The sequence below is a fragment of the Cnephaeus nilssonii genome (assembly GCF_951640355.1).
Source record: "Cnephaeus nilssonii genome assembly, chromosome: 9".
NCBI classification, from domain to species: Eukaryota; Metazoa; Chordata; class Mammalia; order Chiroptera; family Vespertilionidae; genus Cnephaeus; species Cnephaeus nilssonii.
Window position 1 is genome coordinate 4,864,828 of NC_137080.1, and position 27,474 is coordinate 4,892,301.

Consider the following 27,474-nt stretch of genomic DNA (forward strand, 5'->3'; position numbering starts at 1 on the left):
TTTACTGAAGAAAGCCTATCAATAGATCACATCATGTTCCTGAGAACAAGGTGCAACAACATAAAGATGTCTGTTTATAAATAAACTGCAATTCATCCAAAATCCCAAGGATGCTCAATGACCTCAGGGAGAATTTCAACAAAGATATAGCAAACATAAAAAGTTGAGATTGAAACAAAAAATAACCAGTCAGAAATGAAGAATACAATAACTAAAATTAAGAATACATTAGACCACGCGACCCTGGGTCTAGGAGAGGCCATGCGCCCCTGGGTCTGGGTGAGGCCACGCGCCCCTGGGTCCGGGTGAAGCTGGATCCCGGGTCCGGGTGAGGCCGTGTGCCCCTGGATCCGGGTGAGGCTGGGTCCTGGGTCCGGGTGAGGCTGGGTCCTGGGTCTGGGTGAAGCCACGCGCCCCTGGGTCCGGGTGAGGCCGCGCACCCCCTGGGTCCGGGTGAGGCCACATGCCCCTGGGTCCAGGTGAAGCCGTGCCCCTGGGTCCGGCCGAGACCAAACCAGAGGGAGTCGGACCTGCATTGCCACCATTTGTCCACCATCCAGAGCTGAGGGGTCAGTGCCGACATGTACTCATAAGGAACTGGTGGACATTGATATTGGGTCTCCAAAGAACTGTTGGTCCAGAAAGAAACTCACTACAGACTGATTCATTTGCCTGTCAGCATAACTATTATTGCTCGTCGCACATTCAATTCTTATAAGTATATCTCTAGTGACACATGATTTCGCTCATCTAGGGGAAATGATGAACAACAACAGAACCAGAAACAAGGAGGCATCGACCGGACTATCGGGCCTCAGAGGGAGGATAGGGGAGGGTGGGGGGAGGGGGAGAGATCAACCAAAGGTCTTGTGTGCATGCATATGAGCCTAACCAATGGTTAAGTTCAACAGGGGGTTGGGGCATCCGTGGGGAGGGGTGTGGGATGGGAATGGGGGGATGAGGACAAATATGTGACACCTTAATCAATAAAGAAATTTAAAAAAAATAAAAATAAAATAAAAAAATTCCAGTGGATACTTGTAAAAAAAAAAAAATACATTAGAGAAAATCCACAGATTAGATGAAACAGAGGACAGGATCAGCGATTTGGAGGATAAGGTAGCAGAAAACACCCAATCAATACAGCAAAAAGAATCCAAAATAATGAAGATAGTATAAGAAACTGCTAGGACAACACCAAGCATACCAACTTTCACATCATAGGAGTACCAGAAGAAGAAAAGAAACGGCAACAAAATAAAAACCTCGCTGAAGAAGTTATGATGGAAAACTTCCCTAACCTGGCCAAGGAAATAGCATACTCAAGTCTAGGAAGTGCAGTGAGTCCCAAACAAGATGAACCCAAAGAGGCTCATACCAAGACACATCTTGATTAAAAACCCAAAGGTTAAAGACAAAGGGAGAATCTTAAAAGCAGCAAGGAAAGCAGTTAACTACAAGGGATCTCCCAGACAGTCAGATAATTTCTCAACAGAAACTTTGCAGACTAGAAAAGATTGGAATGAAATACTCAAAGTAATGAAAAGGAAGGAACTATAACCAAGACAACTACCCAGCAAAGCTATCATTTAGAATTGAAGGACAGATTAAAAGCTTCTCAGATAAGAAAACATTAAAAGTTTATCACCACCAAGCTACTATTACAAGAAATGTTAACGGGACATCTTTTAGAAGAAAAAAGATAAAAATATAAATAAAATGTCAATAACTACCATCTATCAACAATTAAAGTAAATTACATTTATTTTAAATGTAAACAAATTAAGTGTTCTAATCAAAAGATGGGGTGGCTGAATAGATAAGAAAACAAAGCTCTTACATATGCTGCCTACAAGACTCACTTCAAATCTAAAGACACACACAGACTGAAAGCAATGGGATGGAAAAAGATATTTCATGAATATAGAAATAAATTTTTAAAAACTGGGGTGGCAATACTTATACCAGACAAAATAGACTTTAATATATTTTTATTGGTTTCAGAGAGAAAGAGAGAGGGAGAGAGAGATAGAAACATCAATGATGAGAGTGAATCATTTATTGGCTGCCTCCTGCATGCCCCACACTGGGAATCAAGCCCACAACCTGGGTATGTGACCTGACTGGGAATCGAACAGTGATCCCCTGGTTCATAGGTCGACACTCAACCACCAAGCCATGGCAGCCGGGGCACAAAATAGACTTTTAAAAAAAGTCTATAACAAAAGATAAAGAAAGACCCAGCAATTCTACTTCTGGATATTTATCAAGAAACGCAAAACACTTAATTCAAAAAGACATATGCATCCATATGCTCATTGCAGCATTATTTACAACTAGAGGCCAGTGCATGAGATTTATGCACTGGTGTGTGTGTGGGGAGGGGAGGGGAGGCGTTCCTCAGCCCAGCCTACACCCTCTTGCAGTCCGGGAGCCCTCGGGGAATGTCCCACTGATGGCTTAGGTCTGCTCCCCGGACATCTTAGCGCTGCTGTGGAGGCGGGAGAGGCTCCTGGCACCGCCGCTGTGCTCACCAGCCATGAGCCTGGCTCCTGTGTTGAGCATCTGCCTCCTGGTGGTCAGTGCGCGTCATAGTGACCCGTTGTTCCACTGTTCGGTCGATTTGCATATTAGCCTTTTATTATTTAAGATAGGCAAGATATGGAAGCAACCTAAGTGTCCATCAATAGATGAATGGATAAGAAGAGGTGGTACATATATACAATAAAATATTACTTAGCCATAAAAAAGAATGAAATTTTGGATCTGCAACAACATGGATAACCTAGAGGATTTTATGCTAAGAGAAATAAGTCAGAAAATGACAAATACCATATGATTTCACTTATATGTGGAATCTAAAAGTCAATCAAACAAACAAAACAGAACACAAATCCTAGCTAAAGAGAACATTCTGATGGTTGCCATATGGGAAAAGGGTTAGAGGAATAGGTGAAAAAGGCAAAGGAATTAAGAAGTACAAATTGGTATTTAAAAAAACAGTCAAGGGGATGTAAAGTACAGCACTGGGAATACAGTCAAAAATATTGTAATAACTATCTATGTTGTCAGATGGGTACTAGATTTATTGGAGTGATCACTTTGTAAGTTATACAAATGTCTAGTTGCTATGTTGTACACCTGAAAGTAATAAAATATTGTACATCAACTGTAACTTAAAAACTAAAAAAAAAGTTAAAAATACAATTAAACTACTCAGAATATGCTTCTTCTTAAGGTAATCTATATAAAGACACATATAACTGGGTTGCATGAGGAATACGAGTGTCTGCTTTAAACTGAATATTTGGATGAAGGCCAGTACTCTTAACTATGACTTATTTATTTATCTTATTTTTATTTTTAATTAAAATATCACCCAAGGATATTTTTTCCATTGCTTTTTAGAGAGAGTGGAAGGGAGGGGCTGGGAGGGAGAGAGAGAAAGATCGATGTGAGAGAGATAAGCTGGTTGCCTCCCACATGCACCCAGCCCAGGGCCAGGGAACAAACTTGCAACCCAGGCACATGCCCTCGATCTGGAATCGAACCCTGGAATCTTCGGTGTGTGGGCCAACGCTCTACCACTGAGCACACTGGCCAGGGCATTAACTATGATTTATTTTTATCAGTGGTTCCTCTTTAGGACAATTTCTCTTCTAGATTCATACAACTAATATAAACTCACCACAGAACTACAGCTGGCTTTTACAGTATCACAGTATAAGGTTAAAGATAGAGTAAAAAAAAGACTGCCAAAGAGAATTAAGTTAGCAAAATAAAATACAATTTGAGCTAACTTAAAGTTTATTATACCAAAAACAGAAGAATGAATTAATTATACTTAATCAAATGAAGAGATTTAGATTAAATGGCAACCAAGAGATGGGAAAAGATTACAGAATGAGGGATCCATTACACGGGAAAATTGAGAAGCCAGAAAAGCTCCTGGGAGGGGTCCTAACTTCTGACCAGGTTTTGCCAGCATCTGCTTTTCCCTCTGCAGTGAGTCCTTCCTGCACACGAATGAACATCACAAAAAGGGAAAACAACCAAGTAGAAAGAACAATGAAGTGGGACTAAGCATCTCCAGGCATGAGGCACCTCAGCTATGTCCTTACTTAGTTTTCAAAACAACCCTAACATGGTGGTATTGCTGTTCTGCAGGAGGTCACCTGTCTTGAGGTAGAATGTCCAACAAATGAACTGGAATTTTAACCCAGCTCTTAGCCCTGTACCGTCTGTGATGTCAGTCATCCTGGAGCTGATCCTGTCCTGACCCCTTAACTGATCTGGCCACAGTGTTTCCTCTCACCCAGTCAACTCTGCACACTGCTGGTAGAGGCTCTTTTGATAAAACAGGCGCCCCGCCACATATTGAAAACTCCTAATGATTCCTGATTATCTAGGATCAAGTTCAGGTTCATTTTCTGGTGTTTAAGATCCTCCCAAACCTAACCCCACCCTAAAAACCTAACCCTATCTCCCGCTCCACAATACCACCCTCCCTGGAAGAGCACTTTCTTTTCTCACCTAGAGAGACACCACTGGAATCCACAGGAGCGTGCTCACAACATGCACGCCCTCTTCTGCCCTCTCTACTAGATAACCCTCCCCCACTTTGCAAAGTAACACCACGTTCAAGCTCCAGGGACAGATCTAGGCCTGATTAACCTCAGCCAGTGTTTCTCAACAGTGGTGCAATTAGCATTGGGGCCAACGAAGGGCAATTCTTTATATTCTTTATTTTGGGACTACCCTGCACATTAGAAGTTTAACATCCCTGCAAGAAACATGATAGGCTCTGGCATAATTACAGTGATTAGTTTGCCTCCCGTCACAGAGCTGAAAAGCAGTAAAGCCGGGACTGCAACCCAGGACTGTCTCCGGGTGAAGCTGGGCCCTTCCTTCCCAGGACACCCAGGCGGCTTGCAGCTCTCACTCAAAAAATCAGCCACTGAACAGCTCCTACAGCCAGGAGGCTATGAAAACACGCAAGGAAAAGCCACCCCCCAATGGCTGATGGGAAGGAGAAATGGTTACGAGAATGTGGTGTGATAAAACAGACTGCACAGGGGAGCAGCACAGTGGGCAGGCAGGGAGGAAGGGAAGAAGGCAGAGAAAGCAGGGAGAGGCCATTCTGAGCCTTAATGACTTGGTCACTGTCTTTCATTTTCTTATTCCCCCAAGGACAGAGACTATGTTTGTCCTTACTTCTATCTCTACAGTAAACCTAGTTATTTTATTGCAAATAACAGTAAGCCCTGTTAGGTTCCCTACGCTTGTAAGACCTCTAAATTTAAAGAGCTATGGTATTTTCTTTATACCACAGAATTTCAGTAAACTACATTGTTGTTTTTTAGATAACTGTTTAAAATCCATTTTCACTGGAAATGTCACAGAAACACTTCTGATAAATCATGATACAGCACATATACTGATTTACTAACAGCAGCTGATCCAGTTGAAACAGTAAAGAACAAATACTGTTTTTGTTTCTAAAATCTTATTTTTAAGGGTATATACTAAAATATTTATCATTAAGTAATATCTGAAATTTGCTTCAAAATAACAAAGGAAGGGAAAAATAGAAGAGGAAGGTTAGAGGATATAAAATTGGCCAGGAGTTGATAAATATTCAGACTGGTGATATGTACTAGTACATACGGAGCTCAATATACTTATTATTTTACTTTTGTCTGTGGTTGGAATTTTTATAAATAGTTAAAATAAAAAATATTGAATCATGCCAAATGTTTAGACAATTATCTTTAATAAAACTCATTGCCGTGGGGGTTTTAACCACAAATCATATGAAATTTCAATAATATATTTCATACAAAAAAATTACAATGAAAAGAATAAAGATTCATTAAATCTCAAAATCCTGAGCCAGGATGACACCATCTCTTCTAAAGCCCATTGTGACCCGCTGGGACCGCTAAGGTAGCAGCACTGCCCTCGAGTGGGGCATGCCGCCGCCCATGCATGTCCACGCACCGTGCAGCCTGAGCCCACCAGGACGGCAGCATGGCTCCCAGGTCACAGGAAATCACGCATGATGATCAGGGCTTTGGCATTTATTCTGAGATGCAAAACTACTGAAGGGCTTCGACACACCTAAACCGACCTTTTTTTTAAAGAGTTGATCTTGCCTTTATTGGCCAAAGCTAACTGTGGGAAGGTAATGCTCTGTTCACCTTTATATTAGACTCAAGTCTTATTTCATCCCTTCTTGAAACTTAATTGATTTTATCTAATTAAAGTGACACTAGGAAAATCCTGAGCTCCATTTAAGCCAACTGGTGAGAGAGCTACAAAAGGATTAACAGACTATCTTTTTATATATGAGGAATATCCCAGTCAAATCAGTCGAAAATAATTTTTAAATGAAATTTTTAAAATCTCTAACATACTGAATTTTAGATTCTATTTGATAGAAAATTTCAGATCACATGTCCTGGAAATAGTGAAAGTAAATGCAGGGGCTGGCAAAGTAGGTTTACAGTTGTAATATTCTTTAAGTTAACCGTTTGCACTCGGATGTCGAGTGTGACTCGACACGGTTAGCATCGGTAGCAGGAATCGAGAAAAAAGCAAGCGAGTGCAAAGGGTTAATAATATTATGGACCAGCTAAACACATATAGTGGTATCATGTCACAGATTTTCTAGTAATGCCAATGTGCTTTTTAGCTTATTCACACTCTTGTCCTGTACGCCTCAAACACGGACTCGTTTTTATCTTGTTTTGATGTATGAAAGGTAATTTACCAGAATTAGCTAGGCACACTGCCGGAAGCTAATTCCAGCAGGTCATAAATGCAGCAAGAAGTCCTCAAAAGGTTGATGGGCTTCTATGTTCAGCAGGGCTGAGTCATATTACCTGCTGCTGGAATGGCTGAAAGCTTTTCCCCAAACCTAAAGATGTGCATATATTATTGCCTGCTACCTGACAGCGAAGGCAGTTCCCCCAACCTGACAAGGCCTACTGTATACCAAACCTTGCCTTTGAGATGTATATCTGCTTTGCTTTAGGGCAATTTGTGTTAATAAAGAGCCCTGGGTCTGGAGATTCAGAGAGAACTTGGTTACTGAAGCTAGGTCTCCTCTGGCTCCCCCATGTATTCTAAATTTGTATTTCTAGTCTATTTATTAATTTACACGCAGCCCTTCCCCAGATTCCTGAGCCCTTCCAGATGCTGAGGAACACCCCGGCAGCACACCATAGCAATGGCAAAAAGAATCAAACTCAAATTGCCAGACACCCAGACTTGGGAAACTGGGTTAGCAAAGTTTGGGATAAGAGTCAGTTCGAAGCCCTAGCTGGTTTGGCTCAGTGGATAGAGCATCAGCCTGCGGACTGAAGGGTCCCAGATACGATTCTTGCCAAGGGCACATGCCTGGATTGCGGGCTCGATCCCCAGTGTGGGGTGTGCAGGAGGCAGCCAATCCATGATTCTCTCTCATCACTGACGTTTCTCTCTTTCTCTCCCTTCCTCTCTGAAATCAATAAGAATATATATTAAAAAAAGTCAGTTCAAAAAGTTCATCACCTCCACAAGAGTAACTTGGAATTAGAAAAACATGTTTAAGCTCCCAGACTACAGTCAAGGTAGACCCTAGATCTTGGGGTTTAACAGATCCGTTATAGTGAATCCTTCCTGCACGCGAATAAACATCACAAAAAGGGAAAACAACCAAGTAGAAAGAATATTTTTATTGATTTCAGAGAGGAAGGGATAGGGAGAGATAGATAGAAACATCAATTGATGAGAGAGAATCATGGATCAGCTGTCTCCTGCACACCCCACACTAGGGATTGAGCCCTCAACCCAGGCATGTGCCCTAACCTGTAATCGAACCATGACCTCTGAGTTCATAGGTCAACGCTCAACCACTGAGCCATGCCGGCCGAGGCACAAAATAGACTTTTTAAAAAAGGCTGTGGCCTCTTTACAGACATAAATTCATTTTTACTCTTAAATTTCCAATGACAGTGAATGCAGGAAAATAGATTAGAGACTCATTTTTGACACACCAACAAAAAGGCTATAAAATAAAATCTTAAATTAACTTGACTCTAAAATCTTATGAAGGTGAAGAAAGTACAGAAATGACTTAAACAAAAACACTGTTGCTGACCCACTGATTAGCTGCTCTGCTTCCTCTCAGGTTCTGAGAGAAGGGTGCAGAGAAGCAGGTAAAATTACAAATGTATTTACAAAGCTGCAATTTTTAAAACTTTCAGGTTCAGTGGTGGTTATTCAGTAAGTTTTCAGTTGTTTTTAAAAGTTAAAAAAACATACTTTTTTCTCCTTTGGAAAGAAAATATGGTACTTAAGTTAAATAAATATCTAAGTTTCTATTTGTAATACTGAATTCATTAGCATTTTTCTATTTTTTCTGTTGACATGCCACTTATAAATTAAAATTAATTAAAAACATTTTTTCATCTTAGTAAATTCAAAACCAATTAACAGAAGGTGGATAAGTTTGGGATTCTGCTTTAGATGCCTGGTTAGTGACAATAAGTTTTTGTGTTTTTTTTAATTGATTTTTTACAGAGAGGAAGGGAGAGGGACAGAGAGCTAGAAACATCGATGAGAGAGAAACATCAATCAGCTGCCTCCTGCACACCCCCCACCGGGGATGTGCCCACAACCAAGGCACATGCTCTTGACCGGAATCGAACCTGGGACCCCCGAATCCGCAGGCCGACGCTCTATGCACTGAGCCAAACCGGCCTTGGCGACAATAAGTTTTTAAATTTAAAAAAATGAACTTGTTTTCTTCCTTATTACTAAAACAATAAATATTCATTATTCAAAATCTTGAGAATACAAAACAGGCTAAAAGCTGAAAAATAAGTTAATGGCAGCCACCATGAGAGAAACAATTACTATTAACACATATTTCTACATTTTCAAGCCCTCTTCTGTGAATCTGCATTAGAAAATACATGGAACCTGGCGTTTAACTGGTACATTTTAAATAGCTCAATAATTTCTGAATGTCGACTCTCTTAGGCAAGGATCCAAACCTTAGCTGCCTTACTTCGAGCATCAAGAGGCACACAGGGGCTACTGAAATGTCTGTTAAATTCAATAGTTGAGACCCTCCAGGACAAAGACTGGACTCGCAAACTATCAAGATGTACTAGGTATTTAAAGAGAGACTGATGTGATAGAAAAGGGTTAAATCCAATCAGTGGATTAAAGAAAAAAAGACATTTCAAGACGCAGCTCCTCTGAAAGCCTTGCTGGCGTGAGGTGCGCCCGGAGCCCCCACTGTGCAGAGAGCCCCCACTCCGCTAGGACAGACACTACAGCGTTGGTAGCGTGCCCTCTGAGGGCAAGCACAAGGCCTTTCCGATGACACCCACTGCGGAGCTGAGGGCCTGACACTGAGCTCATTCAGAGTTCAAGTGAGAGTCAGTGAAGGATGACGGGTAACAGTTCCCAGACTTTTGGATCCTGTCCCTGCAGGTAATACCACTACCTGACTCGACTTTCAGATACTAAGGATAGCTTAGAAAATTGAGTCATACTGAATAACATACTTAAGCACTGTACTTACAGTGCCTAAAAAGGAATAAATGGGCTAAATCTAACAGGTGTGTTTTTAAAAATCTAAAGGGGAGAAGATGTACCAATTAGAAAGTGAAATGCCCACAGTTTGTTATTTTGATCGCCCGACGTCAGGTTTGGTTTCAACTTAAATGCTTAACAACTTTGCCTTTTTCTTCCAAAAATAGATTAACCCTTTGTGTGCACATCTTCCATTCCTTCACAATCTATTATAAAGATGCTCTAACTTGGGTTTTGTTTTGGCAAACACAGCAGGCTGATATGTTAACCAACATCACAGTGAAACACTGAGGTACTGAATAAAATATTAAAAGCAAAACACACACACACACACACACACAATATGCACCTTTTAAAACACATTTCTGAGTCAGCACAAAAGGAAAGGATCTGGAGAGGTCATAGGGAGCGAGAGCAGAAACCCTGGGAGGAAGATGTGCTGAGGCAGGATTCTACCCTAGGAGTCTCCTGCAAACTCTGGAGACCCTGTTTGGATCTATACTCTGAAGGCTGTACCGGGGGAGGGCAGGACTCCTGTACTGAGCTAGAAGCTGGGGCCCCAGAGGACCAAAACATAGGGTAAAAGAGAAGAACCTGTTGTGCAAAAGGGAACAGCAAGGAAACTTACCACTGACACAGAGTAGGGGAATAAGGGAAAATTTCCACTGAGATCTGAGGTCCATGTTTATGCTACCCAGTATGGCTGGAAAAACATTAAGCCAGGAATCAAGTTAGAGCGGCCCCAAGGATGTAGCATCTCCAGGAGAATGGCAGAAGCAAAGACAAATTCTCTCTGGAGTGACTTCAATATAGACATTAAAATTCTCTCAGATGACATTCTAAGGAAAATGAGCAACTCATAGAAAAAAATAAAATAAAATAATAAAGCACACAAGAAAACAAGGCCCCATGAGTGAGAATGAACAGAAGAAACAGATGGTCAAACTAGAACTCAGATATTAGAATTATCAGACATAAATTATAAATGTTTATTATGCTTAAGTGAGGCTTAAAAATGAGGAAAGAATGAGAGACTATAAAGAATGACCAAGCAGATCTGAAATAGAATCCAATATAATGTCTAAAACCAGAATATAACTAAAAACTAATGGTATGGATAAAACAGCAGATTAGGCCCAACTAAAAAAAAAAAGAGCAGTGAACTGTCCTTTTTTTAGTTGGGTGAGTCAAAGAAATTACAGTAAATTAAATAAAACCTCAATATAACACACTAATTTGGGCGAGGGGGTGTCCTTAGTTAAAGCCGAAAGTCCGTCATATGGGACTGCACAGATGTAGAACATTTGTAGCATCACAGAAAGTCGGCTACATAATAAATAGGTTTTCCGAATGCATATGTTAAAAGATTGACAAATTGGTTATAGTTTACCTGTTTGTACTTATGTAGACACATTTGTGTAATTAAAATTATATATGCTTGAAAAGCTTAATTTCACATAAAAGTTTTCTATATGTATTACTGTAATTTTAAATTTATACTGACTAGGTCTAGCAAATGTGTGCATTCACCAGTCATCGAGAATAAACAAATGCACGTGCTGGGACATGGTTTAGTGCACGTCAGAAAACCAGCCAGCACGCTTTAAAGCTGCTGCAGAAAGTCTAGTGCGATGCAGTATGATCACGTGCTAATCATTTGCCAAACATCGTTTATAAGTGTTGTGACTCTTGGATTTAAAATGTAGACTATAGGTGTAGGTATGTAATAATGATTTATGTCAGTGAAGTTACTACAGTGTTTTCTCCAACATATGGCTTATTTGCTAAAATTTGTTAAAAATAACAGTGAGTTGTTAACAAAAAAACCTGTTAATTTGGTTATAAGCTAATCTTGGTTAAAAGCATTTTAAAATTAATAGGATGTTAATTTCCACATATGACATATGGACCGGAAATTTTGTCCATTGAACCTGGAGTCAATTAAATTGAGATCTGCAAAATCAAGGGTTTACTGTATCCAGAATGCAGCACAAAGAAAACATAACAGGTTGAGAGTTAAGAAGTTATATGTCTGTTGGACATTTTCATGCTAATTCGAGTTCCAGAAAAAGAAAATGGGAACAAGGCAATATTCATGAAATAATAATCACTGGAAATTTTCTACGACTGTGATCCCCAATACAGTAGCCATCAGCCACATTTAGCTATTTAAATTAAGGATTAAAACAAAGTTCCTCAGTCACAATGGCCACATTTCAAGTCCTTGTTAGCCACATGTGGCAGGCGGCTGCCTATAGGACTGCAGAGAACATTTGCAGCATCACGGGAAGTTCTACTGAACTGCACTGCCCCAGAGCTACTGAAACACCCAAGACACCCCTTAAGTCCCAAGCTGTGTGAATAAAGTGCACACAGGACACACACTGTGAAACTGCAAAACACTAAAGACACAGAGGAGGTCTTCTAAACAGGCAGAGGGAGAGTTAGACCATCTCTGAAGGAACAATCTTAGATGGTAACTTCTTAGCAGTAACTCTGAAAGCCAGTAAGAACAGGGGAATAATACCTTCAAACATGCCAAGAGAAAATATTACCAACCTAGAACTCTGAACCTAGGAAACTGCATTTCAAGAATAAGGCAAAATACATTTTCACACCGAAGTGATTTACCATCACCAAATCTTCCCTAACAGAAATTTCAAAGAATTCACTTTAGGCAAAAAGAAAATTATCCCAGAAAGAAGAACTGGAATGTAAAAAGGAATAGTAAGCACAGATATGGTAAAATGTGATGAAATCTAAACAAACATTAATTGTAAAAAAATTAAAATAATGTATAATTTGTGGTGGAAAAGAGAGAATTCAAATACCAGGCGATAACTGGCTATTGGGGAGAGAGGGCAATATTAAGTAATTTCAGACTTTAACTTAGAAGTGGTAACATACATTCCATGATAACCACTGAAGGAAAGGCAGTATGTCCGACAAACTTTCCAAAAAGTGGAGAAGGGGAAAAAGCAGTAAAATAAAGGGGGGTGGGGTTTCAATCAGTCTATAAGATGGTAGCCAGAAATCCAAACACATCAGTAAACACAAATAAAAGCAGAGAAACTTCCTAGCTACAAAGATTGCCAGACTAGATAAAAAGGGAAAATTCAGCTACACGCTTTTATATATCAGGCAAATATTTACCAAAAGAAAGCCAGTGAAACCACATTAACGTTAGACAAAATGGTCTCTAAGAAAAAAAAAAGTATTTTAATGAGCATTACTTCATAATGATAAAAAGTTCAAGTCACCTGAAAGATAATGTTAATTCTAAACTCAGAGATTTTTAAAAAGCCACCATTTTAACATGTCTATCAAGTTAGTAAGAAAACAGATGTGAAAGGCATAACTTAATGTAAGTTCAATCTAATGGGCACACACAGAATACACACACGTGTATCAATTAGGGCATATATACATGTAGCTATACTGTATATACATATATATTGTGCACAAGTGGAATATTTCTGCTTATATGCTAGGTACAAAGTTAGCCTCAACTAATTTTCAGATATAGTATTAGTATCAATCAGATTATCTGATCACAATGCAATTAAGTTAGAAATTATTAACAAAAAGACAAAGAGCAATCCTATACTTTTAAAACTTAAACATACTTTTGGGTTTCCAGTCAAAAAGGTGGAGTAGGCAAATGTTGTGCTTACCTCCTCCCACAACCACATCAAAATTACAGCTAAATACAGAACCATCATTGAGAACCCCCTGAAGCCTAGCTGAACAGAAGTCTTATAACTCAGGATATCAGAGGAAGCCCTGTTGAGACTGGAGACACCAAATGGGCTGGTCACCCACTCAAATATGGCAGTTAAAAATATCTCTGCTGCAGAAGTCACCCCTGAGGAGTCCCAGCCCCACAAAAGAACCCCCAGCCCAGGGTCCCAGTGGCAGGAAGTCAAGTCCCACTACTTCTGGCTGGTAAAAACCAATGAGGTACTTGGGAGTCAACAGAGGTGGGGCACAGACCCTCACCCCCCCCAACTTTGCAGGGGTGACTGAACCCTCACCTCTTCTGAGGGAGGTCTCCTGCTCCCATGGCTGCTTCGCTTCCCATGCCCAGCTCAAATCGGGACCCAGGTAACAGACAGAGACTTGGCCGACAGCAGCTGCCCTGTCACTGCAACAAGACTTATTTGAGTTGTCTTGTAACATGGTGTGGGGAAGTGGGTTTTTGATATCTAAATCCAGCCTAGCACCAGGAATGCTCAGGGCCTACTCAAGAAGGCAAATAATCCTTCCCACTAATATTTACAGGGTAAAATAAGATTGTTGTTAGAGTATTAAATTTGACAGTAAAATAGTAGTCAAGTTCTCAGACTAATTTAAATTGGCTAATTGAAATAAGCGAATATTCTAGAAAAATTAATGGTACTGGACAAAAAGCTGTTCCTAAAGTGTTAACTAAAATTTTTATTGGTAGTTCATCTCATGGTAAAATTGCATAACATGTAATGAACCTAAAGCAGTCATATTTTAGTGCAAAAAATTAAAATTTAAAAGCTATCAAGACTACATTATAAAATTTCCAAGAGCCTCCTAATATTTAAATCAAAAAAGGGGAATAGTAGAAGAATATCATGTAAGGAAAAATATCCTGTAAGTAAATTACATCTAGAAAATTTTTACTTTAGAAAATTAACTTTCATTTGTAATGCTAACAGCAAGACACCCATGAAAAACCCACATGGTGTCAAAACAAGCCAAAGGAAAATCATTAGGGCAAAAAATGAAAAAAAATCCCAAGTCAAATTTATAGAAAAGATCCCTTTATTAACTTTTGGTTGAGAATATGTTTGTATATTTTCAGAAAACAACTCCAAGACCATGTGGATTCCTGCAACAGAGAGGAATTGACAGGACTGCTCCAGCCATGAAGACAGAAGAGAAACAGTCCAGAGATGGAAGACGCTGACGTCGCCTTGCCATACTAGCAGTTAGCAGCTGTGCATCGCTGCAGGTTGCCCAGGACCAAACCAGAGAGGGTCAGACCTGCATTACCACCATTTGTCAACCATCCAGAACTAAAATATCATTGCTGACATGTACACATAAGGAACTGTTTGGGACTCAAAAGAACTGTTGGCCCAGAAAGAAACTCACTACAGACTGTTTCATTTGCCTCTCAGCATAACCATTATTGCTTGTCTCATTTTCGGTTCTTATAAATGTATTTCTAGTATCACATGATCTCACTCATCTAGGGGAAATAATGAACAACATAGAATGATGAACAAAAACAGACCCGGAGACAGGGAAGCATGGATCAGACTGTCAAACCTCAGAGGAAAGGTAGGGGAGGATGGGGGTAAGGGGGAGAGATTAACCAAAGGACTTGTATGCATGCATATAAGCCTAACCAGTGGTCACGGACAACAGGGGGGTGGGGGCATGTGTGGGGAGGGGTTTGGGATGGGAATGGGGGGATGAGGACAAATATGTGATACCTTAATCAATAAAGAAATAATAATAATTAAAAAAAACAATGAGGATCGCCCTGCAGGTATGGCTCAGTGGTTGAGCATCTGGGGGTCACAGTTCAATTCCCAGTAAGGGCACATGCCTGGGTTGTGGGCACATGCCTGGGGATGCAGGAGGCAGCCGATCAATGATTCTCTCTCATCACTGATGTTTCTAGCTCCCTCTCCCTCTCCCTTCCTCTCTGAAATCAATAAAAATATGTTAAAAAACAAAACAAAACAAAAACCCAGTGGCGATTGTAGCTGAGACAGAGGGCTGCTAGAGTCTCAGGCATTTCTCTTAAAGGGACTGCTCTGACTTTACTCGGACTAATTCCCTCTGAGCTCCAGAACTGGGGTAGCAGCTTGAAAGGTACCAGGGACATATGGGGAGGAACTGACTTGTCTGGCTTTAGGGCAAGGGCTGGAGGGCAGCTTTCTCCAAGTCAGAAGTGCTGGCAGAGGCCCTTGTTCCTGTTTGGAGCCCTCCCCCAACCCAGCCTACATACTGGCCATATCTGAGTCTCCATCAACCTCATGACACTGGTGGCCCTGCCTGGTGATTCCCTGGGACCACACCCCACCCAACTCTCGGACACACCCAAGCCGCTTCCAGTGGCTTTTCCATACAAATGGCCTGTCTTGGCTCATGGTGAGAACTTTCCTAAAATCTCCCCAAGGTTCACAAACCCCAAACCAGCGGCATCTAGTCTCAGGTGCCCCTTATCTCTCACTAAGCAACCACAAGCCCAACACTAGTGGCAGCTGGCCTCAATTTGCAGCTTAGCCTCTCCCAGTCAGCTTATCCAGGCCCAGCACAAGTGGCCCTGGGCAGGGCACAGGCAGCAGCTGACCTTGACTGCACCAGAGCCCCTCCCAAGAGGCTCCAGAACCAACACACCCAATGGCCCGCATCAGACCCACCAGAACATCACCCAACCTCCTCCACAAACGACACACCCAAAGGGTAGACTCAGCAGGCAACCAAGAAACACCAAAACGAATCCTGCGCCAGAGGGTTCCCCCATCAACAGCTCCTCTGAGTAGTCACAACCAGTCCTCACTACCTATTAGCCTGAGGGCCAACCCCTCCCCTGACATACAACGGGAGGCCTCACACAGCAGACCAGGGAGACTGTGCACTGGGCCCCATAGGACACCTACTACATAAGGCCACTCTACCAAGACTGGGAGACATAACACTCTACCTAATCCATAGAAACAAATGCAGGGAGGCAAACAGAATGAGGAGACCAAGAAACAGGTCCCAACTGAAAGAACAAAACTCCAGAAAAAAAAAACTAAACAAAATGGAGACAAGCAATCTATCAGATGTAGAGTTCAAAATACTGGCTATAAAGATGACCAGTGATCTCAGTGAAAACTTCACAGAGCTAGGAAACATAAAAATGGAGATGTAAAACATAAAAAAGAACCAGTCAGAAATGAAGACTACAATAATTGAAATTAAGAATAAAGTAGATTAAATAAAGTACTTGATCAAATCAGTGATTTGGAAGATAAGGTAGCAGAAAACATCCAATCAAAACAGCAAAGCCCAGCCGGTGAGACTCAGTAGTTGAGCATCGCCCCATGAACCAAGAGGTCGCCGGTTCGATTCCCAGTCAGGGCACATGTCTGCTGCCAGTACCTTAAAAGAGACAGCCCCTCGTCATAGAAACATACCTTAAATGGCAGTAGGGACACATGTGATCTCAAGGGTGGGGCAGATCAGGAATGGTTTCCAGAGGAAGTGACGCTTTGAGCTGAGACATAAGTATACAAAGAAGGCACCTGGGGGAAGAGCCAGAGAACAGCATTCCAGAAAAGAAAGAACAGCATCTGCACAGTTACAAAGTGTTAGGTGGGCAATTAAAGTAAAGCTCTAATTTAATTTTCAGATGGTCAATATAAAAACGGAGTAGAAAACAGCAAAATGTTTATGCCTTCTAATCTACTCCTTCTTTAATAAGAAATTGGTTTACCTTTCTACTGTCATCAAATTTTTCTGACTATACAAAAACTGTCCAGATATATTTACTAAGACGCTTTTTAAAATACTACTGTTATGCAAAATTGAATGGTTAGCATTTTCCATACTTTTTTTTTTAACTTTCAAAACCAACTTTAACCCTGAAGATTCTTTAGGAAGATATTTCTATTCTTTTTCCCCCCCAGATAAAGAGGTTTTTGCTCAGAAGAAACCACAAAGTATGCTTTCTAAACTGTTCTCTCTCTTGTTTATTATGGAACAGTCCTGAGCAATTCACTCCTTTCCCAGCAGTATTTCAACATTCCACCCCCACTTAATTCTACCAGACAAGCAGTACAACACAAATGTGCTACTTTAGACATTGGAGCTGGAAAGAAAAGTTCTTTTTAAAAAAGCATCAGGGACTCCTAGAATTTTGTTATAATGATTAATCCTAAAAGTGACTACGTAAGCACACAAGGATCCAAATTAGTTACGAAAGGTTAACTTTGAAATGAAAATTACAACTAAGTTATATAGCTATGGATTAACTTTCATTAACTAGTTTATGTTCCTTTTAATAAATATGGCTAAAAAATCATTTATTTTCCATGATTTAATACATAAAACTTAATTTACTCCTAAGTTCACCATATGACTGTGTCAAAATATAACCTTCTGAAGCTTCTAACAGAAGTCAAGACTTTACACACTTGTATTATCCTTTCCCTGTGTTTGTTAAATAAGACTGGACTGGTCTCAGAGTGACACAACTGAATTCAGCATACTAGGGAAAGATTAGATTCAAAGAACAGATAACCCTTTTAAAATATGCAGTTACTAATTAACTTTCTTGGGTAGTGAAGAATTGAACAATTCAAGTTTTTCTCCTCAAAGATAATTCCTTTCTATTCTGAGTATATCAGAAAAAGTCTTTTAAAAATCATGATCGTTTGAAGGTAAATGCATCTTCAAGAAAACATGTAAGCATTATACACAAGAAAATCGTATCTAAGAGAACTAAAGCCATTCTCTGGTCAATTCAAAGGGAAGCCCAGTACTAGCTAACAGATCCAGACATTGAACTGATTTGTCATCACTTAAAGCAACAACAGCCTGAGGGCTAGATGAGTCCTAAATTTCAAGAACATTGGCTGTTATTAGTTCCTAAAAGAACGTTCTCCCCACCTCCCAATTAAGGGGAAGGGAAGAGCCCAAACCAGTCAGATGGTGGCAAGGGCAGCATGTGGGTAGTGGGTGGAAGGGAAGCAACCAGAACAACTTCACTCTCCGGGAAAGAGGGACAAATGCGTTTGGTTTGATATAAGAATCACCAGAAAGTGGGAAAACCAGAAAACTGAGGCAGGGCCCTCTTTTATTATGCACTTCTCTGCTCTTCCTTTTTTTAAAAAAATGGCAGGGTTTGTCACCACAGGCAGGGAAATGAGTCCCTGTGCAGTAGTGACCAGGCAGGTACTGGAATGTGCCTGCACAGGGTGTGAGATAAGCAAGGAGGAGTGCTGATGCACGCTTTAAGGCTGGTATCTAATGGGAGCCCGTCCAGTTCCAGTTTAATACAGGAAGCACACCGTCCTTTTCAGTTTTATGGAAACAGTAAGTTCAGGTGTGCCCACCAAATAAAACGTCCACTGTGTGTACCTGAACCAGCTGCTAAAGGACAGAGCTGGTGGCATGATCAGCGGGTCAGCGAGCCAGGCCACACACTGACGGCCGGAGTGGCACCCACGCCGCTCTGACGGCTGCAGGATGGTGTCACCTAAGACTGTGTCACTGGTCATTTCCGAAATGTGTGGCAACAAACCTCAAAATCAAATTTCCTTAGAAATCCTTGGCTTCAGCTCAGTTTTGTTTTTAAAAGATCAACACAAAGTATACATGTTTTAAAAGGTGGCAAGTTCTGTCACATCCGAGAAAACCAAGGAAGAGAGAGCATCGACACCAGTATTTTAACACAAAGGTAACTGTCTCAGGGACGGCAGGCAAACAGGTTCCTGGGAGAAGAATCTCCGTTAAAAAATAAGCACCGCGCCTCGGTAAATTCTGAGCACACACTTGAACATGAGACGACCTGATCTCTCAAAGGGATTTCAAATGTCTCACCCCTTTCCGAAGTTATCCAACAAAAACTCAACCACCACAAAAAGTAACCCAAAAGAAACTTGGGAGATTTCAAACGTAAATACGCAAGAGGGTGCTGATGTGTATGAAGGGTGCTGCTGTGTATGAAGGGTGCTGCTGTGTATGGAGGGTGCTGCTGTGTATAAAGGGTGCTGCTGTGTATGGAAGGGTGCTGATGTGTATGGAGGGTGCTGCTGTGTATGAAGGGTGCTGCTGTGTATGAAGGGTGCTGATGTGTATAATGGGTGCTGATGTGTATGAAGGGTGCTGCTGTGTATGGAGGGTGCTGCTGTGTATGGAGGGTGCTGATGTGTATGAAGGGTGCTGCTGTGTATGAAGGGTGCTGCTGTGTATGGAGGGTGCTGCTGTGTATGAAGGGTGCTGATGTGTATGGAGGGTGCTGCTGTGTATGAAGGGTGCTGATGTGTATAATGGGTGCTGATGTGTATGAAGGGTGCTGCTGTGTATGGAGGGTGCTGCTGTGTATGGAGGGTGCTGATGTGTATGAAGGGTGCTGCTGTGTATGAAGGGTGCTGATGTGTATAATGGGTGCTGATGTGTATGAAGGGTGCTGCTGTGTATGAAGGGTGCTGATGTGTATGGAGGGTGCTGCTGTGTATGAAGGGTGCTGATGTGTATAATGGGTGCTGATGTGTATGAAGGGTGCTGCTGTGTATGGAGGGTGCTGCTGTGTATGGAGGGTGCTGCTGTGTATGGAGGGTGCTGATGTGTATGGAGGGTGCTGATGTGTATGAAGGTGCATGACCAAAACCACTTGCAAAAGTCAAGCCATCCCTCACACCACGTGACCAGCTCCGGGAGGGTCCCCACCTCCCGTCAGGGCGGCGGGATCCCGGCTCTTCCCCCTTTCCGTCCAGAACGAAGGAAAGAGCCCCGGAAAGGGGGCGGGGAGGGCGCCCCCTGCAGCCGCAGGCGGCCAAGAGCGGCCGCCGACCCCACGAGCCGGCCCCGAACCGGCCCCGAACCGGCCCCGAACCGGCCCCGGGGGCGAGCGAGCCCCGCGGCCGCCGCTTCCCCAGCCCGAGTCCCGGGTCCGCCGCGGACGGGCCTGGGCCTTTGGCTCGCGAACGCCTCGCCGCCAACAGTCACTCCCCGCTCCGCCTTTTACTCACGCTGGGAACCCGAAAAGGCAGCCAAACGCACGAAAAAGAGGAAAACACGCCCGAGAAGAACGGAGGAGGTGGGAGCGCGGGGCGTGCCCTGTGCGGCTCCGTCCCCCGAGCCGGGCCTGACCCCGGGGCGCCGGGTCCTCGCGGCCGGGGGTCGGGGCCCCACGCCGGCCGCGGGCGGGTCGCAGCGGCGGGCGACGGAGGGGACGCGCCCTCGGCGGCGGCCGGGCGTGCGGGCCGGGAGTGGCCGCCGCCGGCACGGTCCCGGGTCCCCGCGGCCGGGGGTCCGCTCGGGGCGGGCAGGGCTGCGGGAACCCCCCCCCCCGGCCCGGTCCGGCCGCCGCCCCCGCTCCCGCGCCAACTCTGCGGGCGGCGCCGCTCCCGCCCGGAGTCCCGCCCGCGACCCCCGCACCTCCGGCGGGTCCCCGAAGGCCCTCGCCCCGCGGGACCCGGCCCCTCCGCCTCCGCCGCTGCCGCCCGCCCCCCCCCCCGCCCCGCGCCGCCGAGGGGCCGCCGGGGCCTGCGCGCGCCCCTCACCTTGGTGGCCATGGCGGCGGCTCCCCGGCCCGCGGCGGGCGGGCGGCGCTGAGGGCGGCTCCGGCTCCGGCTCCGGCTCCGGCTCCGGTTCGGCCCGGCGCGGCGGCGCCTCGGCCCCGAGGGTGGGCGCTGGGCGACTCGGGCCGCCGGCCGCTCCCGCAGTTCCTGAAGCTCCCGGCTGCGGCGCCCGCCCTCGCGGCCAGCCTCCCATGGGCCGTGCGCGGCGCGGCCGGCGGAAGCGCGCCCGGGGCCCGCGGCGGCCCGGCCTCCTCGCCCACGGTCCGCCCCCGCCGAGCCCCCGCCCCGGGCCGCGCCGCCGGCGGCGCCCTTTGTTCCCGCGGCGGGGACGCTGCCGCCCGAGCCCCGGCTCCCTCCCGGCCGCCCCGCGGAGGCCGGAGGCGCGAGGCCGGGGACGCCTCTCCGTCCCCGGGGCCGGCGGCGGCGGGGAGCTCGGGCCGGGGCGGCGGCGGGGAGCTCGGGCCGGCGGGGCCGGGGTGCCCCGGGCTGCGCCAAAGGCGTGCGGACTCAACAGCCGGGCCGAGCGGGGCAATGGCTTCCTGGTCCGACCGGCCCTTCCAGAAGGTTCTGCCCGGGGTCAGACGGGCTGGGCCCGGCGCTGGGCTGCGGTCCCGGGAACCTCCTTCCGGACTTTGGATCCCTGTGGAGCGCCTCGGGGGGGGGGGGGGGGGGGCCCAGAGGCCGGGAAGGCTCGCTGAAGCGGCGGGGCGGTGCGGAGTTTTCCATACTGTCTGTCAGAACGACTTGGAGGGCTGGGCACGCGGCTTTGTTAATGGTCGATGGCAGAACTCAGCAGCCGGTTCCACTCAGGAACAGACACGTGCCTGGAAGACCCGCCCGAGTGGGCCTCAGCCTGGTGCGCCCGGTCTGATCCCCGGGATGTGCGGGGTCCCCTGGGCTGTGGGTGATCCCCTGGGATGTGGGTGATCCCCTGGGATGTGGGTGATCCCCTGGGATGTGCGGGGTCCCCTGGGATGTGGGTGATCCCCTGGGATGTGCGGGATCCCCTGGGATGTGCGGGATCCCCTGGGATGTGCGGGATCCCCTGGGATGTGCGGGATCCCCCGGGATGTGGATGATCCCCTGGGATGTGCGGGATCCCCGGGGATGTGCGGGGTCCCCTGGGATGTGCGGGGTCCCCTGGGATGTGGGTGATCCCCTGGGATGTGGGTGATCCCCTGGGATGTGCGGGGTCCCCTGGGATGTGGGTGATCCCCTGGGATGTGCGGGATCCCCTGGGATGTGCGGGATCCCTGGGATGTGGGTGATCCCCTGGGATGTGGGTGATCCCCTGGGATGTGCGGGATCCCCTGGGATGTGGGTGATCCCCTGGGATGTGTGGGGTCCCCTGGGATGTGCGGGGTCCCCGGGATGTGCGGGGTCCCCTGGGATGTGCGTGTGCAGAGAGGCAACTGTCAAGCCAAGCACCTTGACTGGGCGAGGAAAGCAGTATTTACAGTTAATGTCAAGTCTGTGTGCGTGTGAAAATATTCACCTTGCCCTCCAGAGATTTCACGAGTTCTGTTCAACAATGGAGTTTTAAAAAGGCACATTTTAAATGCCCAGAGTTTTCTGTGCATTCTTACGTTCACCGAGTTCACGTCCATGGCCATCATGATGTTCATAAGCAGTGGTCTACGGAAAAGGAGGGTTAACATTCATCCACGGCCACTCACCTGTGCTGGGCTTTCACATCCCTTCATCCCCTGTCATCCTCACAGGAAACCTCGGGGAAAGTCATGATGGGCCCCTGTGTACAGCCCTGAGGAATCCAAGGCTTCCTTAGAAAATTGAACATGACCTTAACCTTGGACCTAGCAGCTCCTCTTCTAGGAGTTTACCCTGCTGCTGCCAGATGTGCAGGAGTGAGCAGAGCTGTTCAGTAAAGCGTTGTTCTGTGACAGCCCCAAACAGAAAGTCACCCATGTGTGTGTTAATAGGACTGTTTCACTAAACATGCTATATCCATACGAAGGGAGTTCTAGGAAGCCCACAAGAAAGTAGTAATGTTTTTAAGAGGTACTAATGGAAAATACGTTGTATATGCCTAGAAATTTTCTTTAGACCTTAGAATCTAAAGCGTGTGGGGGTAGGCAATAAACTCTAAGTTTCCATATTAAAAGAATATGGAAAACTCACGAGTTCAAATCTTAGCTTTTCCACATACTGGTGTGTACTCTTCTTAGTCAAGATATTAGAATGTAAACTCATTTTAAAAATAAATAAATACATTTTCAAAACATTCTGACAATGGCATCTGATGAACCTTCAGAAAATTTAGATATTAGTATAAGTTCCAATACTATAAAGAGTTTTCCATATTCTTTTCGATTTGAAAGCTGGGTATAGCTCCCTGTCACAGTTCAACAATGCACGTTTTGATAGGAAGGTACAAAGTCAGGGTCACTCCTGTGACACCCTCAGTTGATGTGTTCCCAGCAACCAATTCTCCTGGGCACCTGGCACCAAGGAAGCAAGACCAGAATCCAAGCTTTTCCTATTTGGACAATTTCTGTAGTCATGGTTTCATTTTTATAAGTAACCATGGAGACACCAAACTCATCATGACCAATGCAACTCAGTTAAACACTAAAGAAAACGTGAAACCACTTGTCCATTTTATTGAGAGAATGAAACACTGTGGCGTGGTTTTAAAGAGCCCAGAAGTGCAGTCACTAATGTAACCCTCAGATGAGTCTGAGTCCAGCTCCCTCTAATACCACCCTGGTTGGCATTTGTCATGGATGTAATTACCAAGTACATGGAATGATAACATGCCAATCCCCTGATGTATAGTGTAGAAACAAGACCAGGGTAGTTAAATGACTTACCCAGGCCACAAAGTAGGCCGGAGTAGGAACAAGAGCCTGCTTCTCTTATCACAGATCTCCAAAACATGCCACTTTTGGAAAAACTGGGCAAGAACTCCTGTCCCACGCCGCGCAAGAGCCACCACCTACATGGAAGAACAGAAGCAGGACACCCTTTCACCTCATCCCATGAAGGGCGGCCGCCCAGTGGAACAGTGGCTTCTCCCAAACTAGGAAGTAGACCTCCCTCAAGGTCATCCTGAAAAGTCCTGGGCAAACTTGGAAGTAGGTGGTCTTCTGCTTCCATTTGATCACCCATTCACAACTCTCTGTTCCCGCCCCTCCACCTCCTTCCTTTTCCCGGCTTCCCCAGAGGCGGTGCCTTATGTGGGCTCCCTCAGAACCCAGATCCCTGGCATTGAACTTGGGACACATGCGAAGTCCAGTTATTTCCTCTACATACAGCCCGAGTTTCCGTTACTCCCATTGGTGAGAACACAATTGCTAAGCAAGGAATTTGATTGGCATTTGCAGGCCGCTTTTGGTTGAACTTTTGCAAGAAAAAAAGAGGTGTGGCTGAGCAGAGCTATTCCCTTGTATCGGGTCTTTTTATCACGCCAGGGAGAGGGAGCGATAAGGATTCCCGGGAAGCCTGTGCTAGAGACGCATCTAACCCTTGCCCAGGGGTTATGACTATAAACCTATGAAGTTAAAGCACTTTCATTTTTACTGCAGAAATTAATTACTTTATCATTGTAATTCAGAAACTCTCTAGCTCCAAACTCACTTTTTCACATTGAAATGATAGTTAAAAAAAAAAAAAATCATCTTTTTTTAAAGACTTGAATTTTCTTAGATACAGCTACAGTGGCTCAGCAATACACAGATACAGCCCCCATCCCTTCTCCCTTCTCTTTTTCCCTCCTTTCTTTTTTTAAAATATAGTTTTATTGATTTCAGGGAAGAAGGGAGAGGGAGAGAGAGATGGAAACATCAATGATGAAACAGACTCATTGATTGGCTGTCCCTGCAGGCCCCCTACTGGGGATGGAGCCTGCAACCTGAGCATGCGCCCTGACGGGGAATTGAGCCTTGACCTCCTGGTTCATGGGTCAACACTGGCAGGCCCGGCTCCCTCCTTTCTTCCTTAGGAGCACAGACTTTGCTGTCAACAGGGCTGGATTGTTAGTTACAACCCATATCCCCTTAGGTACATTACTTCATCCTCCGTTTCCTCAACTGCAAAATGGGGATGATGATAATACCTATCTCATGGGTTTCTTGTGTGATAATGAGCTCAAAGGACTTAGCATGATGTTTTGTACATAATAAACACTCAGTGAATATTAGTCATCATTCTGGTTTCTTTCTCTAGTCAAAATTAGATTGTCCTTATGTTCCAATAGCTCAGATCCCTACTAAGTGCTAGGCCAACTAATGTGAAACTACTGTGGGAAAATGAAACTATGGAAAATAATGTGAAATGGGATGAAAACATGTGATGGTCGCCCACTATACATGTTGGGGAATGGGAAAAGTGGAGAATAATACAGACCCCCAGAGTCATCCTGGGTGTGGAACAAGAGTATATTTTCTCGCACTTTTTGAGTTAAATGAGGTTAAGGTGAACCTCGGGGTGATGAAATAAACATCAGAGAGGGGTGTGACAAGTGCCTTTCTATCACAATAAATGTATCCAATCCTCACCTTGTCTCAGGCACTGTTGCAGGTGTTGGAGATAAAAGTCCCTCGTCCTTTAGACCTTAGAATCTAAAGCGTGGGGGGGAAGGCAATAAACTATAAGTACATATATGACATGTCAAATGCCTTAGTATGTGCTCTGATGGGAAATCAAGCAGGGCCAGGGCTTTAGAGAAATGGGAAGATTGTTTTATATAAGGCTGTTCCTTGGTGGTAAACTAGCCAATGACATGTATAAAAGTGGATGGTTTCTTGTTTGTTGTGGTCGGTTGGTTGGTTGGTTGGCTAACTGGTTCCATGTTGACTAAGTCACTTCTCTCTCTCCATTGTCTGGGAGACACAGTCCATGTACAGTCATGGGAATGGTATCCAGAACTGGAGATTTAGCTGGAATCTGATGGCTAGGATCTGAGCAGGCGGGAAGGGACATAGGTAATAGTGGGAAAAGGCTGGAGGTGACAAGGCTGCATACATGGCAGGGGTGGCACGGGCAGGCAGGGTTAGGCTGCAACAAGGACTGTCTGCTCTTGGTTCTGTACGAGGCTCTTTGCTCATTTTGGGTAGTCCCGACTCCGAAAGGAAATCTGTGATAGAACAGTGAAATCGGCACAGTGATGGTGAGATTGGCTAACGAGTTGGCTTACAGCCTCTAGGATCCTTGACGTCCCCTAAAGCATTACCCTAGGCCAGTGGTCGGCAAACTGCGGCTCTCGAGCCGCATGCGGCTCTTTGGCCCCTTGAGTGTGGCTCTTCCACAAAATACCACGGCCTGGGCGAGTCTATTTGGAAGAAGTGGCGTTAGAAGAACTTTAAGTTTAAAAAATGTGGCTCTCAAAAGAAATTTCAATCGTTGTACTGTTGATATTTGGCTCTGGTGACTAATGAGTTTGCTGACCACTGCCCTAGGACATTGCCTCGATTCTTTGACCTGCTATGGACAGACTGATGTGAGTTCTCAGAAACATAATTACAGACAGTGGCTGCGGCAGTAGTTGCATAGCACAGCGCTTTGTGCTAGCTCGTGGGTCATTGCTCAAGTCACAAGCTATGGGTGTTACTTTTAAAGCTACAAGTCCCATCTAATATGCGAGCACACACAAACACATGATTCCTTCTTCGTGGAAGGCAATCTAATGACCGTGCTGCTAACCACAAGCGCAGGACATCTGCTGCCACCAGCATGTTTATTGCTGGGCGCTGCGAATTACAGCCTCTGTCCCTCGGAGAACTGTTCTCCCCCAGGCCTTGGGTCAGAAAGGCCACCCACGGTTGAGTGCTGAATGGTAAGCTGGTAGCCCTGGATTTGGACAGTGCTTGTCTTGGGGCTCATTCTGATGCTTGCCACGCGGGTGAATCTGAGCAGGTTGTTTAATATTGGTCCTCAGTTTTCTCATTTATAGTGATGCTGCTCTGAGACTTATTCGGAAGATTTAGCAAACCACCTTTAGCTGGAGTAGCATGCTAGTCTAACAAATCTCAATGGTTATCAATAGCTGTCCGCTTGGTGGACTTCAATTTCTTATTGCGGTTCTCAGATCTACAACCAATTTCCTATATGCTGTCCCACAATCATTAAGGCTTTTTAAATGATTTGCATCCAGTAGCGTATATGCTCATTCTTTCTTCTTTTCCATTCAGCCTTCTCTTTCTTTAGTATCCTCTTTCTTCATCCTCATTGTGTTTTAGTTCAGTCATTGGATATATTTAATTTCTTCTCTCACGAGTCTAACATCTCTAGTTTCTCAGTATTTTCACAGACACCTCAGCAAGCTTTCTGCTTCTTAAGGTCAATTAGCCTTTGATTAAGTCAGGGAATGTCAAAATGCAAAATATTCTTTTCTTAAAATAAGTGTATAAAAACAATTCTTGTAAACACAAGTTCTGCATTAGTTTTAAAATAAGTAACAAGTTTAATGTTATACTTTGTAGAAAGAGACGTTCCAAGCTTAGTTTTTTTTTAAGTATTAAATAAATAATTGTTCAGAAACACATATGGTTCTTATAAACAGACACTATCTGCCAGCTACCTGTGCATGTCAATATTTGGAAGGGTGTGGTTTGCAGGTGGTGATGGTTAGATCATTGACTGGAGTGAT

General features: G+C 44.6%; 1 protein-coding gene across 1 annotated transcript in view; it reads right to left on the minus strand.

Moving 5' to 3' along the window:
- Positions 1-21,116, minus strand: part of SNX9 (sorting nexin 9) — a 68,950-nt gene extending 47,834 nt beyond the window's left edge. Inside the window, exon 1 of the mRNA XM_079781063.1 lies at positions 20,850-21,116. Within this exon, the coding sequence (XP_079637189.1) occupies positions 20,850-20,861 (12 nt within the window). The 5' untranslated portion in view covers positions 20,862-21,116. The remainder of the gene's footprint in view (positions 1-20,849) is intronic.
- Positions 21,117-27,474: the final 6,358 nt, after the last annotated feature.